At 42.5% G+C, this 20863-nt stretch overlaps 2 protein-coding genes across 2 annotated transcripts in view; one reads left to right on the top strand and one right to left on the bottom strand.

Annotated features, from left to right (window-relative positions):
• On the bottom strand, nucleotides 1-5755 carry LOC134448602 (hemicentin-2-like). Its single transcript, XM_063198276.1, has 7 exons — nucleotides 5604-5755; nucleotides 4911-5110; nucleotides 3522-3767; nucleotides 2589-2936; nucleotides 2047-2304; nucleotides 1419-1543; nucleotides 1-948 (listed from the first exon to the last, which is right to left on the bottom strand). The coding sequence occupies exons 1-7, from the start codon at nucleotides 5753-5755 to the stop codon at nucleotides 817-819; spliced, it is 1461 nt and encodes a 486-aa protein (XP_063054346.1). The 3' UTR covers nucleotides 1-816.
• Nucleotides 5756-13233: 7478 nt separating this feature from the next.
• LOC134449813 (solute carrier family 2, facilitated glucose transporter member 11-like) overlaps nucleotides 13234-20863 on the top strand; it is an 11037-nt gene continuing 3407 nt past the window's right edge. Inside the window, exons 1-7 of the mRNA XM_063199920.1 lie at nucleotides 13234-13257; nucleotides 14186-14284; nucleotides 15395-15555; nucleotides 15777-15901; nucleotides 18649-18778; nucleotides 19383-19531; nucleotides 20193-20383. Of these exons, the coding sequence (XP_063055990.1) occupies nucleotides 13234-13257; nucleotides 14186-14284; nucleotides 15395-15555; nucleotides 15777-15901; nucleotides 18649-18778; nucleotides 19383-19531; nucleotides 20193-20383 (879 nt within the window). The remainder of the gene's footprint in view (nucleotides 13258-14185; nucleotides 14285-15394; nucleotides 15556-15776; nucleotides 15902-18648; nucleotides 18779-19382; nucleotides 19532-20192; nucleotides 20384-20863) is intronic.

The raw sequence follows: 20863 nt of genomic DNA, 5'->3' as shown, positions 1-20863 counted from the left end.
CACACCTCACCTCACCTGTTCATACATACTGTAGGTACATTTACAGAGACACGCTGAATGGCTAAGCAGTAGATAAATGTGCTGTGACATTGTCATTCACAAAGAGACTGCTCGGGGGCCCTATATCAAAAGGACTGCTTGGGGGCCCCATGTCAAAAGTACCACGGAAAGCTGAAAGCTAAAAGTAGGCACAGTGGTGCCCTGCGCTAATATGCCATACCATATATGGGTATATTGACCATGGGGACCCAGGTTTGATTCTAACCCCCTCCCCCCCCTCCCAATTCCACTGCTGACCATGTCTTGTCTTCTCTACTGTCCTGTCTAATAAAGGTACAAAAGGCTCAAATGTAAGGGATCAGTGACATTTCAGCAGTAGCACACGTTAGGGCAGTGCAACGACAGCCAGTGCCAGTATTGTATGAATTGTTGTTTGTTTGTTTGTTTTTAGTGGGCTATCTAAGAAACCTATTAATTGCAGCATATCAACCACCAATCACTTATTAATTTATGGGCATTACATGTCGTTGAGTCCAATTAAACATCTTTGACCCATATACATTACTGGACTGAGACCACACAATAGGCAAATTGGGAGCTAGTCTCGAAGGGAAACAGGGGGAAAAAAACAGTTTCAACTCTAGGCCCACCTGGAAAATACCCTGTATGCCAGATGACTAATCCAGCCCTGCATATAGTATACAGCATATACGGTATATTCATAAACTTCAGTAGTATTGGCAATGCACTTGACTTTGGGCCCCAACGGAATGGAGTCCGCTGTCATTTCTTCCTTGTGTCATCATGTAATCTGCATTAGACCTCCTCCTCCTCCAGTGGCCCAGTGTTCTTCTTCTTGTTCATCTGACGTCTGTCTTTCTCCTCTCGTTGGTTGGCCATGGAGTGAATGATGTTCTCCATCGCCGGGTAGGGCAGGGTCATCTGCCTCTGAAGACATAATGAAAACCCAAATGAGACTTCTAAACTACTTGGTGTTATCATTTTGATATGACAAAACGTGACAAAAAGGCACAAAATAAACAGTGATCAAGTTTAATGTCTTTATGTTGATCTTAAAGTTGTTGTGTTTAAGGTGTTTGATATAGACACAGGAGTACATAGGATGGTCCCTTTTTTCTCACACACCATGACAAAAAATGAATCAAAACAAAGAACTTTCCGCCAATTCCATCTCCCACCACCCCACTCCTCCCTTACTCGACTATGCAACTTCAAAAAGTGTAATTGAAATATGAGAGAAGCAATAGAAGCGATTTTCTAGAACTTTTCTAGATTTATTAATTGGTCTTTCAATTTTCGTCGCTTCCATTTTCACACACTGTTACCAACCCATGAAGGAAACTAAATTAAACAAATTAGACTGAGTAGAGTGGAGTGTAAAGGGGACGGATACTCACCCTGCGGTGGTTGCGGTACATCTGGAGGGCGATGAGCAGCACCAGCATCAGCAGCAGGCTGAGTCCGATGACCAGGGCTCTGCTAGTGGGACTCTGACCCTCCACCTCACCAGCCTCCAGACCACCTGCACACAGGCCCAGTGCTATAGTCAACCAGCCAAGTGTGCGGCTAATAAGTGTCTACTAATACATAACGAAATAATGCGTAACTAACTAATATATAACTAATAAAACATGTATGTGTTTTTTTTCTTTACAATTGATCAGATCTCATTTTAATGAACGTAGACGTAGATTATAGGGATGTAAGATAACCATGTAAATATAAATATCTATATCTACTCAAAAACTACAATTTACATCTTCAGTATTTCTACACACACACACACACACACACACACACACACACACACACACACACACACACACACACACACACACACACACACACACACACACACACACACACACACACACACACACACACACACACACACAGACACACACACACACACACACACACACACACACACACACACACACACACACACACACACACACACACACACACACACACACACACACACACACACATAAAGTCCTACATCACAAGCACTGGAGCACCTACCCATCAGCTGTAGATGGTATGTGACATTGCCCAGAGGCCCATTCCTCCCATGGTAACGGCAGACCCACTCGCCAATGTCATCTGTGGTCACCACGGGGAGCTTCAGGGTCCTCCCCTCTCCCAAAGAGGTTATCGTAGCAACAGAGGCGTTGTCATAGTTGACCCGCAGCCACTCGTAAATGGTCACCTCTCTGTCGTTGCTCAGCTGGCATGTCAGAGTCAGGCCGGAGCTCTTTTTGGACGGCAGTGAACTCAAAACTGGGGATTGAAAAAATATATGTTTACATCATGTGTACATCATGGTTTAGTAGGTTTAATTAATAATAATAATAACAATAATAATAATAATAATAATAATAATAATAATAATAATAATAATAATAAATGTGGAATGTTACTAAAGGTAATTTAATATTTAACAACTTTACTTCCAGTACAAAAAATGGTATAGAATTTTATGAAGTATAGTTTTGAAATTACATGCACAGTACAACTTATACAGCTCATATTTGGCCTGATGTGATTTAGAGTCTCCATCTCACCTTGAGCGGTGACCAGCTCCATTTTCCTCTCCACCAGTCTCCCCAGCCTCCCCACTGCTCCAGAGCACCTGTAGCTCCCCGCATCCCCAACCTCCACCCCCTCCAGCCTCCATGACCTGTCCCACGGAGGGATGGAGGAGGAGGATAGTGACTGAGGAACGAAGGAGCGGGGGAGAGAGGGGGATGAAGGGCTGCTTGAAGGAGAAGAGAAGGAGGAGAGGCTTTGATTGGAGAACTTTGTCCAGGTGACGTTGGGTGCCATGCCCTGGGTGAAGACACAGGGGAGGGTAGCGCTGGAGCCCACGCCGGCGTAGACCAGGGCACCGTCCACTAGTGGGCTCTCTATACCTGAGGGTGACAGGGGAGAGGCAGATAAGAAGAGGGCATGAGTAAGCCATTGTGTAGTGCATATAGCCTGACCCAATCAACACATTCATAGTACCATGTCAATGAGCTTATACGTAGCTGTTTTTCTGCAATTATCAATATTATTAATATTAATTAATATTAATTATATTGTTAATGTATAAGTGCTTTTGGGTCACCCCTCCTTTAAATGTTGTGTTTCTGTGTTTGATATACTGTACGTTAGGACTACCTTCCCATATTTTAGGGCTTATGTATTACAATAAACTTGTTTTTACCACTATCTACTCTTCACCGCTAAAAGTTATAGTACATGTGAATGGCAGAGTGAGAAGATGGAAAAAAATACAAGCCATTCGATCAGAGATGCACAATGCATCAAGAAAGCTGTTCCTTACAAAATTAAAACACCTAATGCCTTAGGGGCCAGTAACAGGAGGTGTTGTCCAGAGCCCAAGAGTGAATTCAACACTTAATCCATCACATTTTTCACTCACAGGGTTGCTCTAAAGTGTTAAATTAACAGCTAATTAGACAGACATTAAACTGACTAGATCAACAGTTTACCTTTCACTTTGAGGACCTGCTCTGCTATGGAAAATTTTGAAGTGGTTTGAAAAAGGCAAGTCCAGTTGCCACGGTGACTCTGGGACACCTTGGTGACTATGGCCTCTTTAGGGTAGCTGGACCACGTGGCATAATCCTCGCCGTTCAGCTTCCAGCTAACCTTCGCCGAACGTGGTGGTCTGGGAGTGATGTGACAATGGACAGTCAGATATTCACCTTCAGTCACCTCAGGCTTGGAGAAGGACACTAGAGGAGGACAGGGAGAAAGTTGCAATTCACTTTATGATGGCGCCCAGGATTTATCTAATTTCAAAACATACAATACTTACAGTGAATTTAAAAAAAAATATACAGTGTAAATAATTCATATCAGACAATATCAAAGTAATTGTAATAATTGTTGAAGCTCAGAATGAAAAGCTCCAACTCTATTTGCACCAATGAATTCTAATATAAATGGGTCTCCTACTAAGACCAGGTTCATTGCACCATGCCCCAAACAAATGCATTTCATAATAATAAAACCTTCTTATTAAAAGAATAATGTAGAGAGCTTCTTCTTCTTCTTCCTCATCTAATGCATTTAACGCACACCCAAAATGAACAAAAAATAAAACTTAAAACCTGTTTTTAGGCCCTACCGTGGCCCTACTGGTCACTCTACTAGGCACTGGGCTGCTATGCCGGGAGCTCGGTTTGATTCCCAAAAATGCCCCCCCCCCCCCAACTTTTTTATGCGTACGTTTGTAACTTCTCCAATTATCATCTCATTACTACCCACTTGCCACTATGCCACTTGTTTTTAAACCCAAACTTCCTGATTGTTGTGGATTTTATGCACTTTTGATATTTACCTCCGCCAAGGAGGATATGTTTTTGGTTGCTTTGGTCTGTCAGCAGGATAACTCAAAAAGTTATGAACGGATTTTGAAATGACAAAAGTGATTAAATTTTGGTGGTGATCCGGATCACAAACCGGATCTAGGAATTAAAAAAAAAAAATCTTCACCATTGCAGGATAGGGCAAATTTTGATATTCCAGTTTCTAAGCAGGCTGAAAAATTAGGGCGTAACATTGCCAAATATTCTATGAAACAGCTTCCTTGGCAGAGGTCTGCACTCTCTGAGTGCATTTCTAGTTTATTATTGCTATTACTCCTACTATTTTCTCCCTGTACCTTCTGCCTTTAATTGTCTTCTTTTTTATTCAACCATATTATTATATTTATTTCAGCTTTATTTTATTTTATATATGTTTTTTTGTATGCGTTTGTATCTTTTACTTCATGTCATTATTTTTGTTTCAACATTGTTAACTGGCACATTGACCTGCATGTCCTATATGAATTATGCTATACAAATACAGTTATTATTACTATCGAAGCGCACCTCGCATGACCCTGAGCGTGATGATGGTCTTGTCTTGGCCCGCCAGGGTGCAAGCGTACTCGCCAGCATCTGCCTCTCTGACGTTTCTCAAGCGCAGACTGTAGTCGACGCCGCAGTTGATGTGCTTGCTGAGGCCGGCGCTGCCGGCACGGCGGTACATCAAGCCACTCTTCTCACGCCGGCATAGCGTGCGCCCCGTGCTGCATGGAAGAGAAACATGCTGTGTGAGATTTTTTACATTTTCATTTTGATGTTGTTGAAGGAGAGGATTGTGCACATCCCAGGAAAAGGTGCAGGACTTTGAAAACTACATTTTGATGTTGTTCTCAACAAGACAAACATGTCATTACTGCCCGGGCAATGGACGGATGGATGGATGGATGGATTGATGCGTGAATAACAGGGGTCAAAATGGGGTGGGAAAAACAAGGAGAAGGCACAAAAAGGCAAGCCCAGAGGCTGAGCAAATTAGGGAGGGATACAGAGGAGAGTCAGGAGACTGGATAGGTTAGACAGAGAGGTTAAGACAAAAAGACAGAGAAAAAGGGCCGTGAAGAAAAGACAGAGCAAAATAACAAGAGACATAGGTTCAGAGAGAAAGTGCAGGATAGACAGAATGAAAGAGAGAGAGAGAAGGGTGGGAAAGGAAGAGAAACAGAGAGAGAGAGAGAGAGAAGGTGTAAGACAGAATACCTTTGATCTCCTGTGCTCTTGGTCCACTGGAAGGAGTGGGCATAGTGGTGCGAGTGTCCCCAGGATTGTGATGCCGCGGAGGGGGCAGTACAGGGCATCACAGCCTCAGAGCCCTCCTGGACCACCACCTCCACACGCCTTGGACGCTCCATGATGATTCTGCTACCACCTCTACCACTGCCACCTGGGCCCCACCACGCACAGTGGAAGAATTTATGAATAACTATTTTAATGAAGGGAATGACGATCACAGTAGAGTAGGGAGTTCCCCAACACATGCCAAAAAACACTTTTTCTTAGTAATGCTGTGAATTTACGTGAGACTACCAGAGTTTTGAAAACTTTTGTAATCACTTATTGTAGGTCAGGGAAACACAATTAAGACAATAATTTCAAATGAATCACAATGGAGAGTAGCTGGATTTTCTAAAAGAAGCAAATACATATTGTCTTTAAAAATCATGGACAAGAATCATTGACGGCATCAACTTATTTTTTAACTAAAAGCTCATTTTCTACAGAAATATTTTTATAACCATCTCACCTGTTACAGCAAGCGCAATGACTAGAAGTAATATCAGCATCTTCAGAGTTCCCTGTGCAGCTACAAACTCTTGAGTCTTCAGCCTAATTTTGTCTACCTTTAGTCCAACAATTCTGCACCTGTCGCTCCTCTCAAACTTGCTCTCTGTCTAGCTTTGATTGTACTGTATGTATGAGTCTGCGTGTGTTTGTGCGTCTTCTCTCAGTGAAATGAACTGCTTTGAGGTGAGAGATGTGGTATATATGTGTTAGCGTGGGAGGCAGGATGGTAGATCCTCAGTCTGAGTCACATGACTTCGAGCTTTTAGAAGCCTCGCTAGGGCTGGTTTGAAACTCTCTCACTGACGCAAGTCGGAAAATGAGAGAGGCAGGCAAGAGAGGGTGACCCACACTCGCCCACGGATTCCCTCTCTTTCTGGCTTTCTTTCTCTATCTCTATGAGGCTTCTCATAACATGTGCGCGCGATGTGACACTTTAGGCAGTGGCCATGCACACTGTGGAGTGTTTTGCATGCTTTGTTTTTGTTTTCATGTGCATCTGTGAAAGTTGCAGTTAAGAGTCATGGACAAGGTCATGTGTATTTGCAGGTTAAGTACGTACGTGTGTCAGGGTGTTGACATCCTATTGCAATATCTCAAAATTTAAATAGCAAATCTACAGTGAATAAAATGTACAGGCCACAAGCTCTTTGAAGTGCTGTCATCTGGCAGTAGATACACGTCCAAGAAAACCAGGTGGACAAATAGACTAGAAAGTTTTCACCCAGCGGCCAATAATGCACTAAATTATGCTACTGAAACATAGTTTTTCAGCACTAATGTGGATGTGTATGACTGAATACACTAAATACAGAAGGGAAAAGGCACAGATGTGGAAGTGATTACAAGTCATAGACGTGACGTATCCCAAATTGTGCTCCTGGAACACGGACATCGTAATATTCTAGCTAACAGTAAAATGAAGATATGAAAACAGAGGCTGTTGCCTTGACCTTTTGGGTTTGGAGTCTCTCAATTCCTGTTCCTGCCCTTACCATATATTGGTTTAGTTTGGTATCATATTCCATTGCATGATGCAGATGCCTATTGCCAGAGAAACTTATAGAAATACATACGCCCAGAGTGATTCCATCTTCCCTTCCACCCAAAGGTGTTGGTTAAAGCGGTGGGGACAATAATATGGCAAATTGCCCGGGTTAATTTTGCATTGTATTGCATTGCAATGTATTGTATAAGTGGTTGGGACAAACTAGTTTCATCTCAAAAGTGGTATGGACATGTCCTCATCATCCACACCTAAAAATTACGCCCATGCTTCCTCCATTCTGAAAAAGCAATAAAAGGCTATGTAAAAAAAGACGTACTCTATGTTACTTTGTCATTATGTAGAATAGCATACGTTCCAGTAAAAGAGGGAAGCGCGGGTGCTTTGCTGTAGGCCTAGATATTTCCGTGGAAGATGCTGATGAGCATGACTAGCTCTCTCCTCCATCTTCTTCTTTTTGCTCATGTGTGTGATTGATTGCTCTCTCTCTCACATATCTGCATAAGGCTGTATGTAATGACACTGTACAGCCAACGTCAGATCTAATCATCTCAATCTAAATTCATAACTTATTTCATGGTGTACAAAGTTTTGGTGTATAGCCTTTGAACACAGACAGAAATACAGACCACATAAGCCGATAATTATCAAATGTATTAATAATGGGTAATCTAGAGCAGTGGTTTTCAAAGTGGGGGCCTTGACCCCTGGGGGACCACAAGGGGATGCAGGTTGGCAAGAAATATATAGTGCACTAAAATGAATGATTTAATACATTGAATAAAGTAAGTAGTCAAAATAAACAAAAAATAGGCTAAACAATCCCAGTGGAATAATTTTCTTCTTTAGAATGTTTATGTATTATGCATTCTGTACTTAAGTACTTGAATGGGTTTAGGAATGCACCAACTTCAGCAAGTTATGAAACCGGGTGCACAGAAAAAATAGTGTGTCAGGGGGCCTTGGCTGGAATCTACTGGTATATGGGGGGCCTTGTCAAGGTAAAGTTTGGGAACCCCTGATCTAAAGAACCATATGTTAGACAGAAAGAATGGCAGCTCGACAGTTACGTGTACTGTAGCTTGGTAGGCTGGCAGGTATAGCCCACAGTCTATGCAAAGTGACTGGAATGTTCAAAGAGAAAATCTGGTAAACATTTCCTCCGAATACCCTCAAAGATTTCACTTTCCTCCACCCCTTCCCCCCTTGTCTGAATCATCGCTACCCGTGCACATCCCCTCTCTCGTCCTGTCCTCTCTGATGCGGTTTCACTGGCGCAGGGCAGACGCGCTGAACTACTGCAGTGATGGGGTCTTTCCTACAGCTGATCTATTTTAGCGTGTGTGTGTACATTTGAATAGAGGTGGTCTACTCTGGGCGTCCCATGAAAGATTCCCCTCTTGTGGAAACAAGCAACCCCCCCAAAAGTAGACTGAAGATAGTGCATGTGGAGAAATGCAGCATGTGTCACTGTCACATGTAAATAGCAAAGAGGCGTTTGAAAAAACAGTGTTGTGGTCGGAAAATATCAGTAATGATTTTTGGTCCTTTTAGAGATAATTTGTAGAGATACGCCACTGTAAGCTCTTTTGACACAAATACATGCTCTCTCCTATCACTCACTCAGCCTAACTTCTTCCAGTCTGTCTTTTTTTCATCCTTTATCTTTACCGTTTGTCTAGCTAGCGCAGATCAGATTAATTACTGGCTGTGGTTCAGAGAGCCGTGCAAGTTTCAATACAACAGGAAGCTGTGTCTCTGTGTGTTGTGTTATCTGGGTTATTCGATTAGGCCTCTAGGAGAGTTGCATGTGTCTGTCTGTGTCTGTGTGTGTGTGTGTGTGTGTGTGTGTGTGTGTGTGTGTGTGTGTGTGTGTGTGTGTGTGTGTGTGTGTGTGTGTGTGTGTGTGTGTGTGTGTTTACTCATAGGCAGAGACCGGCAGCCTGGTCAGCAGATTCTCCTCCATTTCCTGGTGACTGGTGACACTTAACCACACATGCCTTAGTTCTGCAGCCGGAGACACTGAAGCTCATACTGTACTGAAACGTCAAGCAACATGGAAAATGCATTACAAGCATCAGTGCCATAAACAACAAAACATCACACACACACACACACAAGGCCTACATGCTTTGAGCATACAGTAAATACAACAGAGGGGACGGGGGGGACTGGGGCTATTTCAATGAAGGATGCTTGCAGTTAAGTAGCCTATCTATATTTTATAACCAGTAATTTGGCTTCATTTCTTTGCTAGATTAAACTAAGCATTGAAGATGTGCTGTGCTACTCGGCAGTCTGCATTGTGACAGGAAATAATACTGAAAAAATTACTACATCTTTCTCATTACTACACAGAACTACATTTACACAGTTCTTTGGATTTTGATCCAACCAATGACTTGGACATCACCAGCTCAAATGCTCAGATTATAGTGTAGTGAGTGCAATGTCCTCCTTGACGTTCCATTGACGTCAAAGTGTCAGTACTAAGACAGTACTGACAGATTTCATTTTCTTTTGACTTGATAATTGATTCCATTCAGCTGATGCACAGAATCTTAAAAACAGAGTTTACAGTAAGACTGAAACCATCATTCTCTCTCTCTCTCTCTGTCTCTAGTTAGTAATAACCTGTTATAGCACCTTCTTTCAACTTAACACCTCAGGTGATATTGTCATCTTTCTTTTTATCAATTAAGTGAGTTCCAAAGATGTCAAAGATCTTGGACAGCCAAGCAAGAAACTCCATGAGAGATCTTGGTCAGGGCTGAGTTTCCCAAAACATTTCAGTAGTACTTCAGGTCGTTTTATTTTTTCAAGGTGGGAAACGAACTGCTTGCGTTTTTAATGGATGCAACAACAAAAAAGACTTCATAGACTTTCATGTAACCAGCAGAAAATGTGCCTTTGCATACAACATGGACACATTCACAAAACTTAACTAACTAATCACAAGCATGCAGGGGAAGCACAAGAGTGTAATGCAGATGAGTGATCATTGATGGATTCAGGCCGAGAAAAAAAGGCATACTGAAGAGAAAGTCAAGAAAAGGGAAACTTCATCCATTTCCCCCTGTTAAGTCAGTTTCTAGAGGGCAAACAGCATTGACGACAAGTGTTCCACAAAGGAGATGTGCCGCCACCTGGAACGTGTTGAGGAACACTTCACCACATGCTTCCCAAATGCGGATCCATGTATGTCAAAGGTGGAATGGGTGAGGAATCAGTTTTGCTGTGATGTGTGTGCAGTGGACTTTCCTGCCACCGCGATGGACATGTCTCGTGACAAAACACAGCAGCAACTAGAAGCACTCAGAGAGCGCAGACCTCCGCCAAGGAAGCTGCTTGATAGAACATTTGATCATGTTACACCCTAAGTCTTTCTGCCTTCTTTTTGCAGTGTCCCCGCAATTCAATTTCTGGTCACTAGGCGTCTAGATATATAGGCCAGCAATGATGAAGAATCTTTAAAAAGGTCCTGGTTCCGAATCACCACCAGAATGCGACTGAAAACATTACCTCCTTGGCTGAGGTAATTACATTCATGCGTGCTACAGTGGAGGAATTCTGGTTTGGAACCAGAGAGGAGTACGCCGAGATTACACTGTGTGCTTTGAAATTGTTGGTTCCTTTTGGGAGCACTTACCTTAGTGATGCTGGACTTACTGCTCTTGCCTGTATGAACTCAAAGTACCGTTCACACTTGAGTGTTACGTCAGAGATGAGATGCACAGTCTCTACCACAGAAACAGACTTTGAAAGGCTGCAGAGAAGTGTGAAGACTCAGATATGTCATTAGATACTGTAGGCCTAAGTCCTTTTTTATTCTATGTGATGAAAATAAAATGTGAGTTTGCACACTACACTGGTTACTCTGTATTTCCAACACCTATTTCCATCCTACTATTGAATATCCTGGTTGGTTAATTGACAACCTGTGCAAGATTGCAGACACTAGTAACCATTTTCTTTTTCTGAGGACAGCTTGATGGCATACAATTAATGTTCAGTTCTCCCAGTATATAGATCTTTCTATTTCCATCACATGCGCTTTGAAACATATTACACAGATTGTCAAGATACTGGCTGCTAGGGAGCTTGGTGGCCATGGTGGCACCCCAACAATGTAGCCGTTTTAGTGGGGCAGTGGGGCAAATTAACTATACCATGTGGGGCAAATGAACCATACCATGACCGTAACATTTCGACATCACATGCCATGAGATCCCTGAGTGTTGCAGGAATGTGACTCTGAATAGTGTTGCCACACAACCCCCATACACATCTCTGTCCTTTCCTGTAACTGAGCCCTTGTATTTCCACAGTCTCAGAATATGATGACAGATGGCTAGAATATGAACGTTCAGATTCTCAATGTCTTGCAGTTTGTTTCTAGCATATGTTTACATTAACTATTTTAGCCCTTTCTTGGGAAGTGATGACATCGACATGTAGTGAGAAAAACAGAGAGAAAAATTAGGACAGTCGGTGTGTGTTACGAAATGGTACATCGAGCTGGCATCTCTCCTGCGACTTCGGCAGCACTTTGGAGGGGATCTCTTGGGCCCCCTGCAACTCTATAGGCTTTTGAGGGGGACAATAGTTGGGCAATATTTCCTTGGCTCTTTCAGCCTTCATGGCTGGCATGAGTTCCTTTTGCCTCAGCCTCATGGCCTAGTTCTACAGTAGTAATCCTAGTTAAGATAGATAGTTCATTCCTCCTAAACTGTTTGGCCATCACAGCCTCCTTGTCCTTCCACCTGAATAACTTGACGATGATTGGCCTGTGTAGGCCTCCTTCTGCTCTCACTTCATTCAATGAGCTTGTTCCACCTCGATCCGTTCCGTTAATATCCCAGCTCCCAGCTTTTGCTTTTGGACTACACAATGCTTGCCATCACTGATTATTTTGTTCCTTTTAGACTGAGCCTCAGGCTCAGGATCAGGACCGGATTAAGATGGTGAAGGGCCCCCAAGTCTTCAGGTTGCTGAAGGCCCCCATCTAAGGCAAAATCAAATAAAATACTGAGCCAGAAATGACCAAGATTTAAAACTGATCTTGTCACAATGAGCCCGTTTATATGCGCATCAATAAACCGTTTATGATCAGGTTTTTGGAGCTACCGGTTTATTCGAGCGCTCATGTAAACTGAATAAACAGTTTTCATTATCGGTTTATTGCCGTTATCGGTTTATGAGAAATTCGGTTTTTGGCTAATAAACTGATTTCTGATGACATGTAACCAGCATAATCAGATTATTATCAGGTTATTGACATTCTAGAACGATAAGTAGCCAATCACAAGCCTTAAATTCTAGCTTTGCGTCACACACTTTAGTGGAAAACAGGCAACCGACTGATAAACAGCAATAAACCGTTTACTCATATAACCTGTTTATTCCAATGACCTGATTATTGCGGCCATATAAACGGGCTCAATTATGCAATTATTAGAAATTAAAGAACAACAAAATTTGCCTTCAACCTTAAGAGATTTTATGAGACTGATCGTAATATGTGATTTATGGAATCATGAATTATCAAATTGATGATTTCATAACCTACACTAAATAGGTATGTGCAATAACCCCTAATAATACATAATAACACGTGATACAGAATTCCCTTCCTCATGCAATTACCCCTAACTATACTAACATAATTTATGCGAGCGGTGCGAGAATTAGTCTAGCATCATGTGTTTGTCACCAACATCATTGTTGCCACTGTGTGAGGATTTCATTCCTCATGTCACGTTACATAACCTGTTGGGTTAATCATTCCAAAGAAAAAAAAAAACTACACCGGGCTGCAAAGAGAAAAAAAGCTATGATGGGCACACTTCTTATAAAATTCCACACAGCAAAGGACTACTGGTCCTACTGGATTTACGGTAAATGAAGCAGTTGCTCTTTACCTCCTGGCTTACCTATATATTTGGACTGCCTGTGAAAGGCTACAGTGTGTGTGTGTGTGTGAGATAGAGATAGAGCGATACCTCCATCAACATTCACTAACCATCACAACTCTCCTCCAGCATGGTGTGTGCCATCAGACAACTGGTAAGTCTCCAATCTTCACCACTTGCTTTATCTTCCATCAATACAGCCTACTAGTAAGGTCTGGTTAACACATTTTTTTCTTGTCAAATTTTCTTTAGCTTAAATTATTTTTTAATGTTGAATGTTTCAAATGCTGGCACGTTATTAATCACTTTATTACTTGTTCTGTTATTGGTCCTGTTTCGCATTTTAATGCCTGTCGGTCATGTTTAAGTCTGTCTTTGCATGGCACTGACAATAAAGTATTTGCATGGCACTGACAATAAAGCCAACTTGACTTGACTTTTTTGGTTATTTTGTTCACATGTACATCAAAGTATCCTACACATTCTTATTAACATATGCAGTAGGTCGGTGTAAACCCGGTGTAAACCCACTCATAAAAGTGCTAATTTTGTTGAAAATCAATTACATCCCTACCGCATGCTTCACCATTACTGAAGCTCTAGGGCTGTAGACCTTAACCCCTTAGTGCAGCGTCTATGTTATACCCCTTCTGTCACCAAAATTGTAACGGCTATGTCTTAACCTGTTACTTAAGACTCTGCATTGTCATAGCTTGTTATGATATAGTTGAGCATTTTCAGCAAATAGTGAATTGGTCGGAGAATAGGTCGGTGAAGAGGCTACACCAAATATGTAATTTTTGCTACATGGAATGTCGGTCATCTACAGTAGGAACGGACGGAAATTGGAAACAGGGTGAAGAAAAGGTACTAGAAATACAAAAAAACATAAATTCCAAAAATGGATATGATAGGCTATTTCCCTTAAATTACTGTGTGTTAACAATTGTGTTAGACTAGGCTATATGATGTGTACAGTAGGCCTATAGCATAAAAAAACTAAAAGAATCTTTATGAAATGTTCCTAAACTTGTTTTTTTTTCTACTGTATGTACTATTGCCTTTGTGTCCTGTGTTGCCAGCTTCAAAGCCCTCTACTCACTGCCGCTATTTTCATCACTGGCATCGGTGGCACTTTCCAGTATGGTTTCCATATAGCCGTCCTCAACTCCCCATCCACTGTAAGTAGGCCTATGGGATTCAGACACTTTGAAGAAATGATAGGACCTGCCAGCATACGAATCAGTTGTTTTTGTTTACCGAAGTGAGAATGTGATATTTTTTCTGCTTCTTCTGGGATCAGCAAAGTATGGACCATTTTGGTCAGGTCTTTTCATTTCAACAATGAACCAGGTTTACTCTTTAAACATGGGTGACGGTGGTGATGTTGATGATGATGATTATGATTATTGATGATATTGATAATGATAATGATAATAATGATAATGATATCACAACCTCAAACTCATCAAAAATAGCCTTGAACGCTGTATGACATAATGACAGGTCGGAATGTTTTGAATATATTTTTTGGCCTTTTTATGCCTTTATTTTGAGGTAGGACAGTTTGAGAGTGTGACAGGAAACAGGAAACGAGTGGGGAGAAAGAGATGAGGAAAGATCAGCAAAGGACCTCTGCCCGAAATCGAATCCAGGTGTAAAAATGATGTGGATATGTGGAACCTGATAGAACTTGAAAAAGACTGCATTGATAGGGGCTGGATCAGGTATACAACAGGCCAGAACAGTATGAAGTTACCCAATGAGTCAGATGACCATTTTAAAACCTTGGCTTTACCGAATATATAAAAGAATACAAACAAGACATAAGGAACATACAACATACTGTAAATGAAAGTACACATAGACTACACACAATATGTACAAGAGAATGAGGACTGTTGCCTACAGCAGACTGCAGCAGGCGTCTTAACCAGGGGGGATGAAATCTTGACATAGAGAGAAATGTGAGCTCTACTCTGCCAAAGTAGCATATTACTGAACCAGTAAATGTACTCTATGGCAGAGCCGCGCCATGGAGAATGTGTAGGTAACAGACTATGCAGCCACTAGACAATACAAACAGTAAGCTACTGTAAACGGACAATACAACAAGACAGACACAACATGACAAACAATTGGGATTCAATTGGAATTCAACCCGTTTTCATTTCTTCAGGGAAATTCAATAATACTGTGTATATTTATAATAATTTGTAACGCACATAACCGTGTACAACATTTTCATTTCAATTGTGTTTGCATCATCTTTTCAACTGTGTTTTGCTCAGTTTATTAAGGAGCTGGTGAATGTGACCTGTACTGAGAGGTACGGGCTCAATCTGCTGCCATGGCAACTGTCAATCATCTGGTCGTTTGTGGTGTCGATCTTCTGCATCGGTGGGCTGATGGGCGCGCTGATGGGCGGACGACTGGCGGACAAATACGGCAGGTACAGTACCTTTACTCCACAGCTAATGCCTGTAATAAGGGCTCTCATAAAGGTTGTAGTGTCTCTAAATAAACTCCCAAAAAGACTGTAACATCTCCAAATAAACTTACATGAATACAAATCCAACATGCAGGTTCTAAACTCAAATGATGGTGACTGTGTTGTGCTGTGTTGTGTTGTGCTGTGTTGTGGCTGCCTGTGTCCTTATGGAACCTGATCAGGAAGAGATGTCTGCTGTGGAATAACCTGCTGGGCATGGCAGGGGCTGTGCTGATGGTGCTTAGCAAAACAGCCGTGTCCTTTGAGATGATCATGGCAGCCAGGTTTATCTACGGTGTCAATGCAGGTCAGTGTTCTGTACGCCCACTGCAAAGAACTGAAGCATACACAGCTATGCATGTGGTTGTTTTTGCTACTGTATGTCATTGTTGGCATTATGGCTTTTTGTGGCTCCGGGTCCATACCACATCAAACCACTAACCAGCAGCATTCTAGGAATCAAACATTTCTGAAGGATAATCACTCAGCCCATATATTGTAGTGTTCCTTTCTTCTTCGCACAGACATGCGTCAGACACACTCTACAGCAGGGCTATCCAAATGGAGGCCCTGGGGCCAGATGCGGCCCTTGGATGGCAAGGTTCTGGCAACCCATAAGATAAGAACAAAATTAAAACAAATAGGGCCTATGAATGCCATCTGTGGCCGTGCATAATTTGTGATCACTAACACTTCAGATTGGGGATGTCTCTTCTATGCATTCACATGAGTGTCACAACAGTGTCATAAAAAAACCATCCTAAGGCTACTAAGAACCGAATAGGCCTATCTGTTCTGTCTGGAAAACTATCCGCTTGTTTCCAACCCTAATCTCAGACACCGTGCTGCTGGCAGTTATACAAATTCGCTACATTCTGCTTTAACCTTGGAAGAGGTGCGGTGATGTTGAAATCATAGATGTTGAAATCTTACAGCAGAAACACAGGTACGAGGTGTCTTAGAGATGGCATTATTGGAACATTCCAAAAATGTGCTCACCCCGCAGTGTGTGTTCAGGGCCAGTGACACAAACAAGAATCCCTACTATGCGGCTATACTGGACGCTATTGACAAACATATGTCTATGTGTATTCTACGGTATATACACATACAGTATGAAAAGGCTTGATGGTGCACTGCATGTACCTAGTATACTGTATGTATGTCTATTTACGTACATTCCTAAAAATAAGCAGAGGCCTGTGTATACTGTTAATAGGTACTGCTCTGGTGCTGCACTGTATATATACCGTATCTATAGGGCTGTAACGATAGAGGTAATAGTGATACACTTTTAAAAACATCACTAGTAGCCTCTTGCAACCTATTCTACCTATGAACGATCACCAAAAAGATACAAAATCGTGGGGTGTATCGGACTGTAGGTCAGAAATTGTGGGTAACACTTTATTTTAAGGATACATCTATTAACACTAATACATACAATATTAATGCCTGTGTAAGTAACTTGTAAGGCATGTTCTAAGCAAAATAAGACAGTTGTTAAGCATGTATTCACAAATGTCTTGTTCATGCCCAATTAGGGATTTATTACTAATATAACCTTATTAAGGACCAGTAAGCCTTTATTTCTATTTATTAGTAAGTAGTAAGTGGCTGAATACAATGTGTATAAGCTCCCGACACACTGTGTGAACAAACCCTGAACAGTGTGAAAACAGATGCGGAATAAGGGTCCCTATTCTAAAGTGATGCATTGCTCAGCCCAGATGGCTTAGGGCCCCGGACTACCAAAGTCCTCCTCGTTATAGGGCGCCCACACCACCCAGGCCCGCACTACCTGGCCCCCTCTGATCAGCAAAGTGTATAAGAATATATTGAATAATTAATATTCATTCAATTGAGACATCAAGTTTTGTCTAAGTGATATAAATGTAGGGTTAGGTAACAGGAGCCTGTATATAGCAAGGATTGAACATACACTTGTCAATGGCGGTGGGTTGGTGAGATGTATTTTTATTTACCAATTGTAAAAAACCTAAAAATAAATGCAGAACATTAGAATAATAATTTTGAAGCGGAACTAAACTACTCTTTTGTGATAATTAATTTAATGTTTGAGAACATTAACTTCAAGAAGTGCAGTGCATGATGGGTACGCAATCTAGGCCAACAGACAACCTACCCAGCTCTGAGCCTACCTACGTCCTTAGCTCCTCCCCTCACTCATGCAATTTAGTTGCTATCCAAACAATTTGCCATGTACGTATACGTAACAATAGAAATATTATCATTGCTGCATTGGCCATGCATTGCATTTCTGACCAAGGGCGTACCCATCATGCACTGCACTTCTTGGAGCTAAGTTTCTCAAACATTAACTTATTTATCACAAAGGAATAGCTTAGTTTCGCTTCCAAACTATTACTCATCGTTATATTCTGCATTTATTGTAGGGTTTTTACAATTAAAACAAATTTGCTGTATAAAAAAAATGACATCTCACCACCCCACCGTCATTGAGAAGTTTACCTCCAATCATTGCTATATAGTGCTTCCCATTACACTTTACTGTGTTGAGTGGAATAAATGGAATCGACAAAACTAATTAAACTGATGCAGAGTCAGACAAAAATCTTACACTTTGCTTCCCAGGGGTGCTGGGTAGAGTAGGGGCCCAAGGTAGTGCGGGGGCCCTAAGCCATCTGGGCTGAGCAATGCATCACTTTAGAATAAGGACCTTTATTCCACATCTGTTTTCACACTGTTCAGGGTTTGTTCATACAGTGTACCAGGAGCTTATACACATTGTATTCTGGCCCTTACTGCTTACTCATAAATAGAAATCTAGGTCTACTAGGTCCTTACTAAGGTTCTATTGGTAATAAATCCCTTATTGAGCATGAACAAGACATTTGCGAATAAATGTCTAACAACTGTCTGATTTTGCTTAGTACATGCCTTACAAGTTACTTACACAGGCATTAATATTGTATTAGTGCTAATAGATGTATCCCTAAAATAAAGTGGGATATGAACCGAATTGTGAGTTGAGTGCACTGCCCTAATGTCATGTGTTTACTATCCAAATAGGCATTGGGCTGACAGTGCACTGCATGTACCTGCCTGAGTGCTCCCCGAAGAAGCTGCGGTCGATGATGGGCTTCTTTGTGATTACCTTCATTCCCTTTGGGAAGTTCATAAGCCAGCTCTTGGGCCTCAGGTCTGTCTTCCTCTTCTCTCTTCTCCTCTCCTCACTCCACCTCTCCTCTCCCCTCCTCTCCTCACTCCACCTCTCCTCTCCCCTCCTCTCCTCACTCCACCTCTCCTCTCATCTCTCCTCTTTTCCTCACTCCACCTCTCCTCTCCTCTCATTACTCCACCTCTCCTCTCCTCGCTCCACCTCTCCTCTCATCACTCCACCTCTCCTCGCCTCCCCTTTCCTCACTCCACCTCTCCTCTCCGCTCCTCACTCCACCTCTCCTCGCCTCCCCTCCCCTCTCCTCACTCCACCTCTCCTCGCCTCCCCTCCCCTCTCCTCACTCCACCTCTCCTCTCCTCACTCCACCTCTCCTCGCCTCCCCTCCCCTCTCCACCTCTCCTCTCCTCTCCTCACTCCACCTCTCATCTCCTTACCTCTCCTCTAATCTCCTCTCCTCCATAATTCTCTACCTTACTCCTCTCTACGCTCCCCTACCTCTCCTCTCCTCTCCTCTGTCCTCTCCGCCCCCTCTCAAATCACCTCTCATCTCGCCATGTTTCCTCTAGTTTTGTCAATTCAACCTGCTCTCTTCCTTCTCCCTCCCTGTGTGTATGTGCGTGTATAGTGAGGTGCTAGGGACGGAGGATCGTTGGCCGTGGCTGTTGGGGTTCAGCGCGGTGCTGGCGCTGCTGCAAATGGTCACTCTGCCCCTCCTGCCCGAGTCACCCCAATACTTGCTCATCATGAAGGGGGACCCAGAGGCCTGCGAACAGGGTAACTTACTAACGCCTACTTTAGCCTATGCTACTACTGTACATCTCCGATAAAACATGGCCACGGAAAGCCCTCCGATGTTACAAAGAAACAGAAATGTATAGGCATATATATACATGTATATCTGTCAGGATGGGACGATGTGGATTTAAGAGTCGGCCAAAGTAAAAGTAGACATACATTTATGGTGTAAGTACAACACTAGCATATGATGACATAGTGGTTACAGTAGTTATTCCGGTCTCCATTGAGGTGGTTAGAAACCTACATTTTGAAAGTCTACATTTTGTTGGAGACAGAGAAATATGATTATGCTTAGTGCATGCAGGCACACACACATACGCACTTGCACACACGCACGTACACACACGGGAAGTAGGAGGTAGGCTTGATAAATGTGTTGGTGTGTGTGTGTACTCTATTACACCTTAACCGTTAGTGCCCAAGGCAACAAGGCATCTAGCCACTCATTGAAAAAAATGCAATCTAAATAACATGTAAGCCTTGTCCGTGGCTCAAACCGGCAAAGACATTGACTGTTACACCAGGGACCCGGGTTCGATTCCAGCCCAAGGTCATGTCCCGATCCTGCCCCCTATCTCCCCAAGTCTTAAAAGGCAGAACTAATAAATTAAAAATCATGCATTGTTCTCTCCCCCAGCAATGATGCGTCTGTGGGGGCCTAAGGTGGACCACAGTGAGGGTCTGGCTGACATGCGCGCGGAGGCGGCTGTGTCGAGTGGGCTGCAGAGGAAGGGGGTCTTGCAGCTCTTCAGGCAGCGCTCGCTACGCTGGCAACTCGCCACCATAATCTGCTGCATGACAACACTGCAGCTGAGTGGTATCAATGCTGTAAGTGGGCCGTTACTGTACCATAAGGGAGACAGCTGTTAGTCTGACTCTCGAACTCCCTCACGTTTAGTTTGACGAAATGCAACCACATGGCTTCAGTCATATTAGGCAGCTGTGACCTAGTTATGTAGATGTTAGAAACAGCCCTAACTACATGTTGCATGAACATGAGCATGTATATGTGAGATGCTAATGTTGACCCAGAGGCAAGGCAACTTGCCCAAGCGATGGCACTGTGAATTGTTCTACCGTGCTCTTTGACTCCAACAGATTCTACCAAAAATTGTCTCACCAGAGAAAACAGACTTTCTGTTGGCTTTCTGACACTCATTTCACAACACTAGAAGGCTTTTCAATAAACTCAACATTCCCAGCTTCAGCATGCCAGAGGTCGTAGTGTCGCTGGATGCGGAAAAAGCTTTTGACAGGGTAGAATGGAACTTCCTGTTTGAGGTGATGGATAGATTTGGGTTGGGCTCA

The sequence above is a fragment of the Engraulis encrasicolus genome, chromosome 5 (assembly GCF_034702125.1).
Source record: "Engraulis encrasicolus isolate BLACKSEA-1 chromosome 5, IST_EnEncr_1.0, whole genome shotgun sequence".
NCBI classification, from domain to species: domain Eukaryota; kingdom Metazoa; phylum Chordata; class Actinopteri; order Clupeiformes; family Engraulidae; genus Engraulis; species Engraulis encrasicolus.
Note: the sequence above shows the minus strand (reverse complement) of the source record. Positions and strands in the feature narration are given on the sequence as shown.

Excerpts from the sequence above, each read along its gene's own strand:
- LOC134448602 (XM_063198276.1), bottom strand. The coding sequence starts at position 5,755 with ATGGAGCGTCCAAGGCGTGTGGAGGTGGTGGTCCAGGAGGGCTCTGAG. Across the intron at positions 3,768-4,910 it reads CACGCTCAGGGTCATGCGAG|TGTCCTTCTCCAAGCCTGAG; the intron begins GTGCGCTTCGAT and ends GTCCTCCTCTAG. Across the intron at positions 2,937-3,521 it reads GCAGGTCCTCAAAGTGAAAG|GTATAGAGAGCCCACTAGTG; the intron begins GTAAACTGTTGA and ends TGTCACCCTCAG.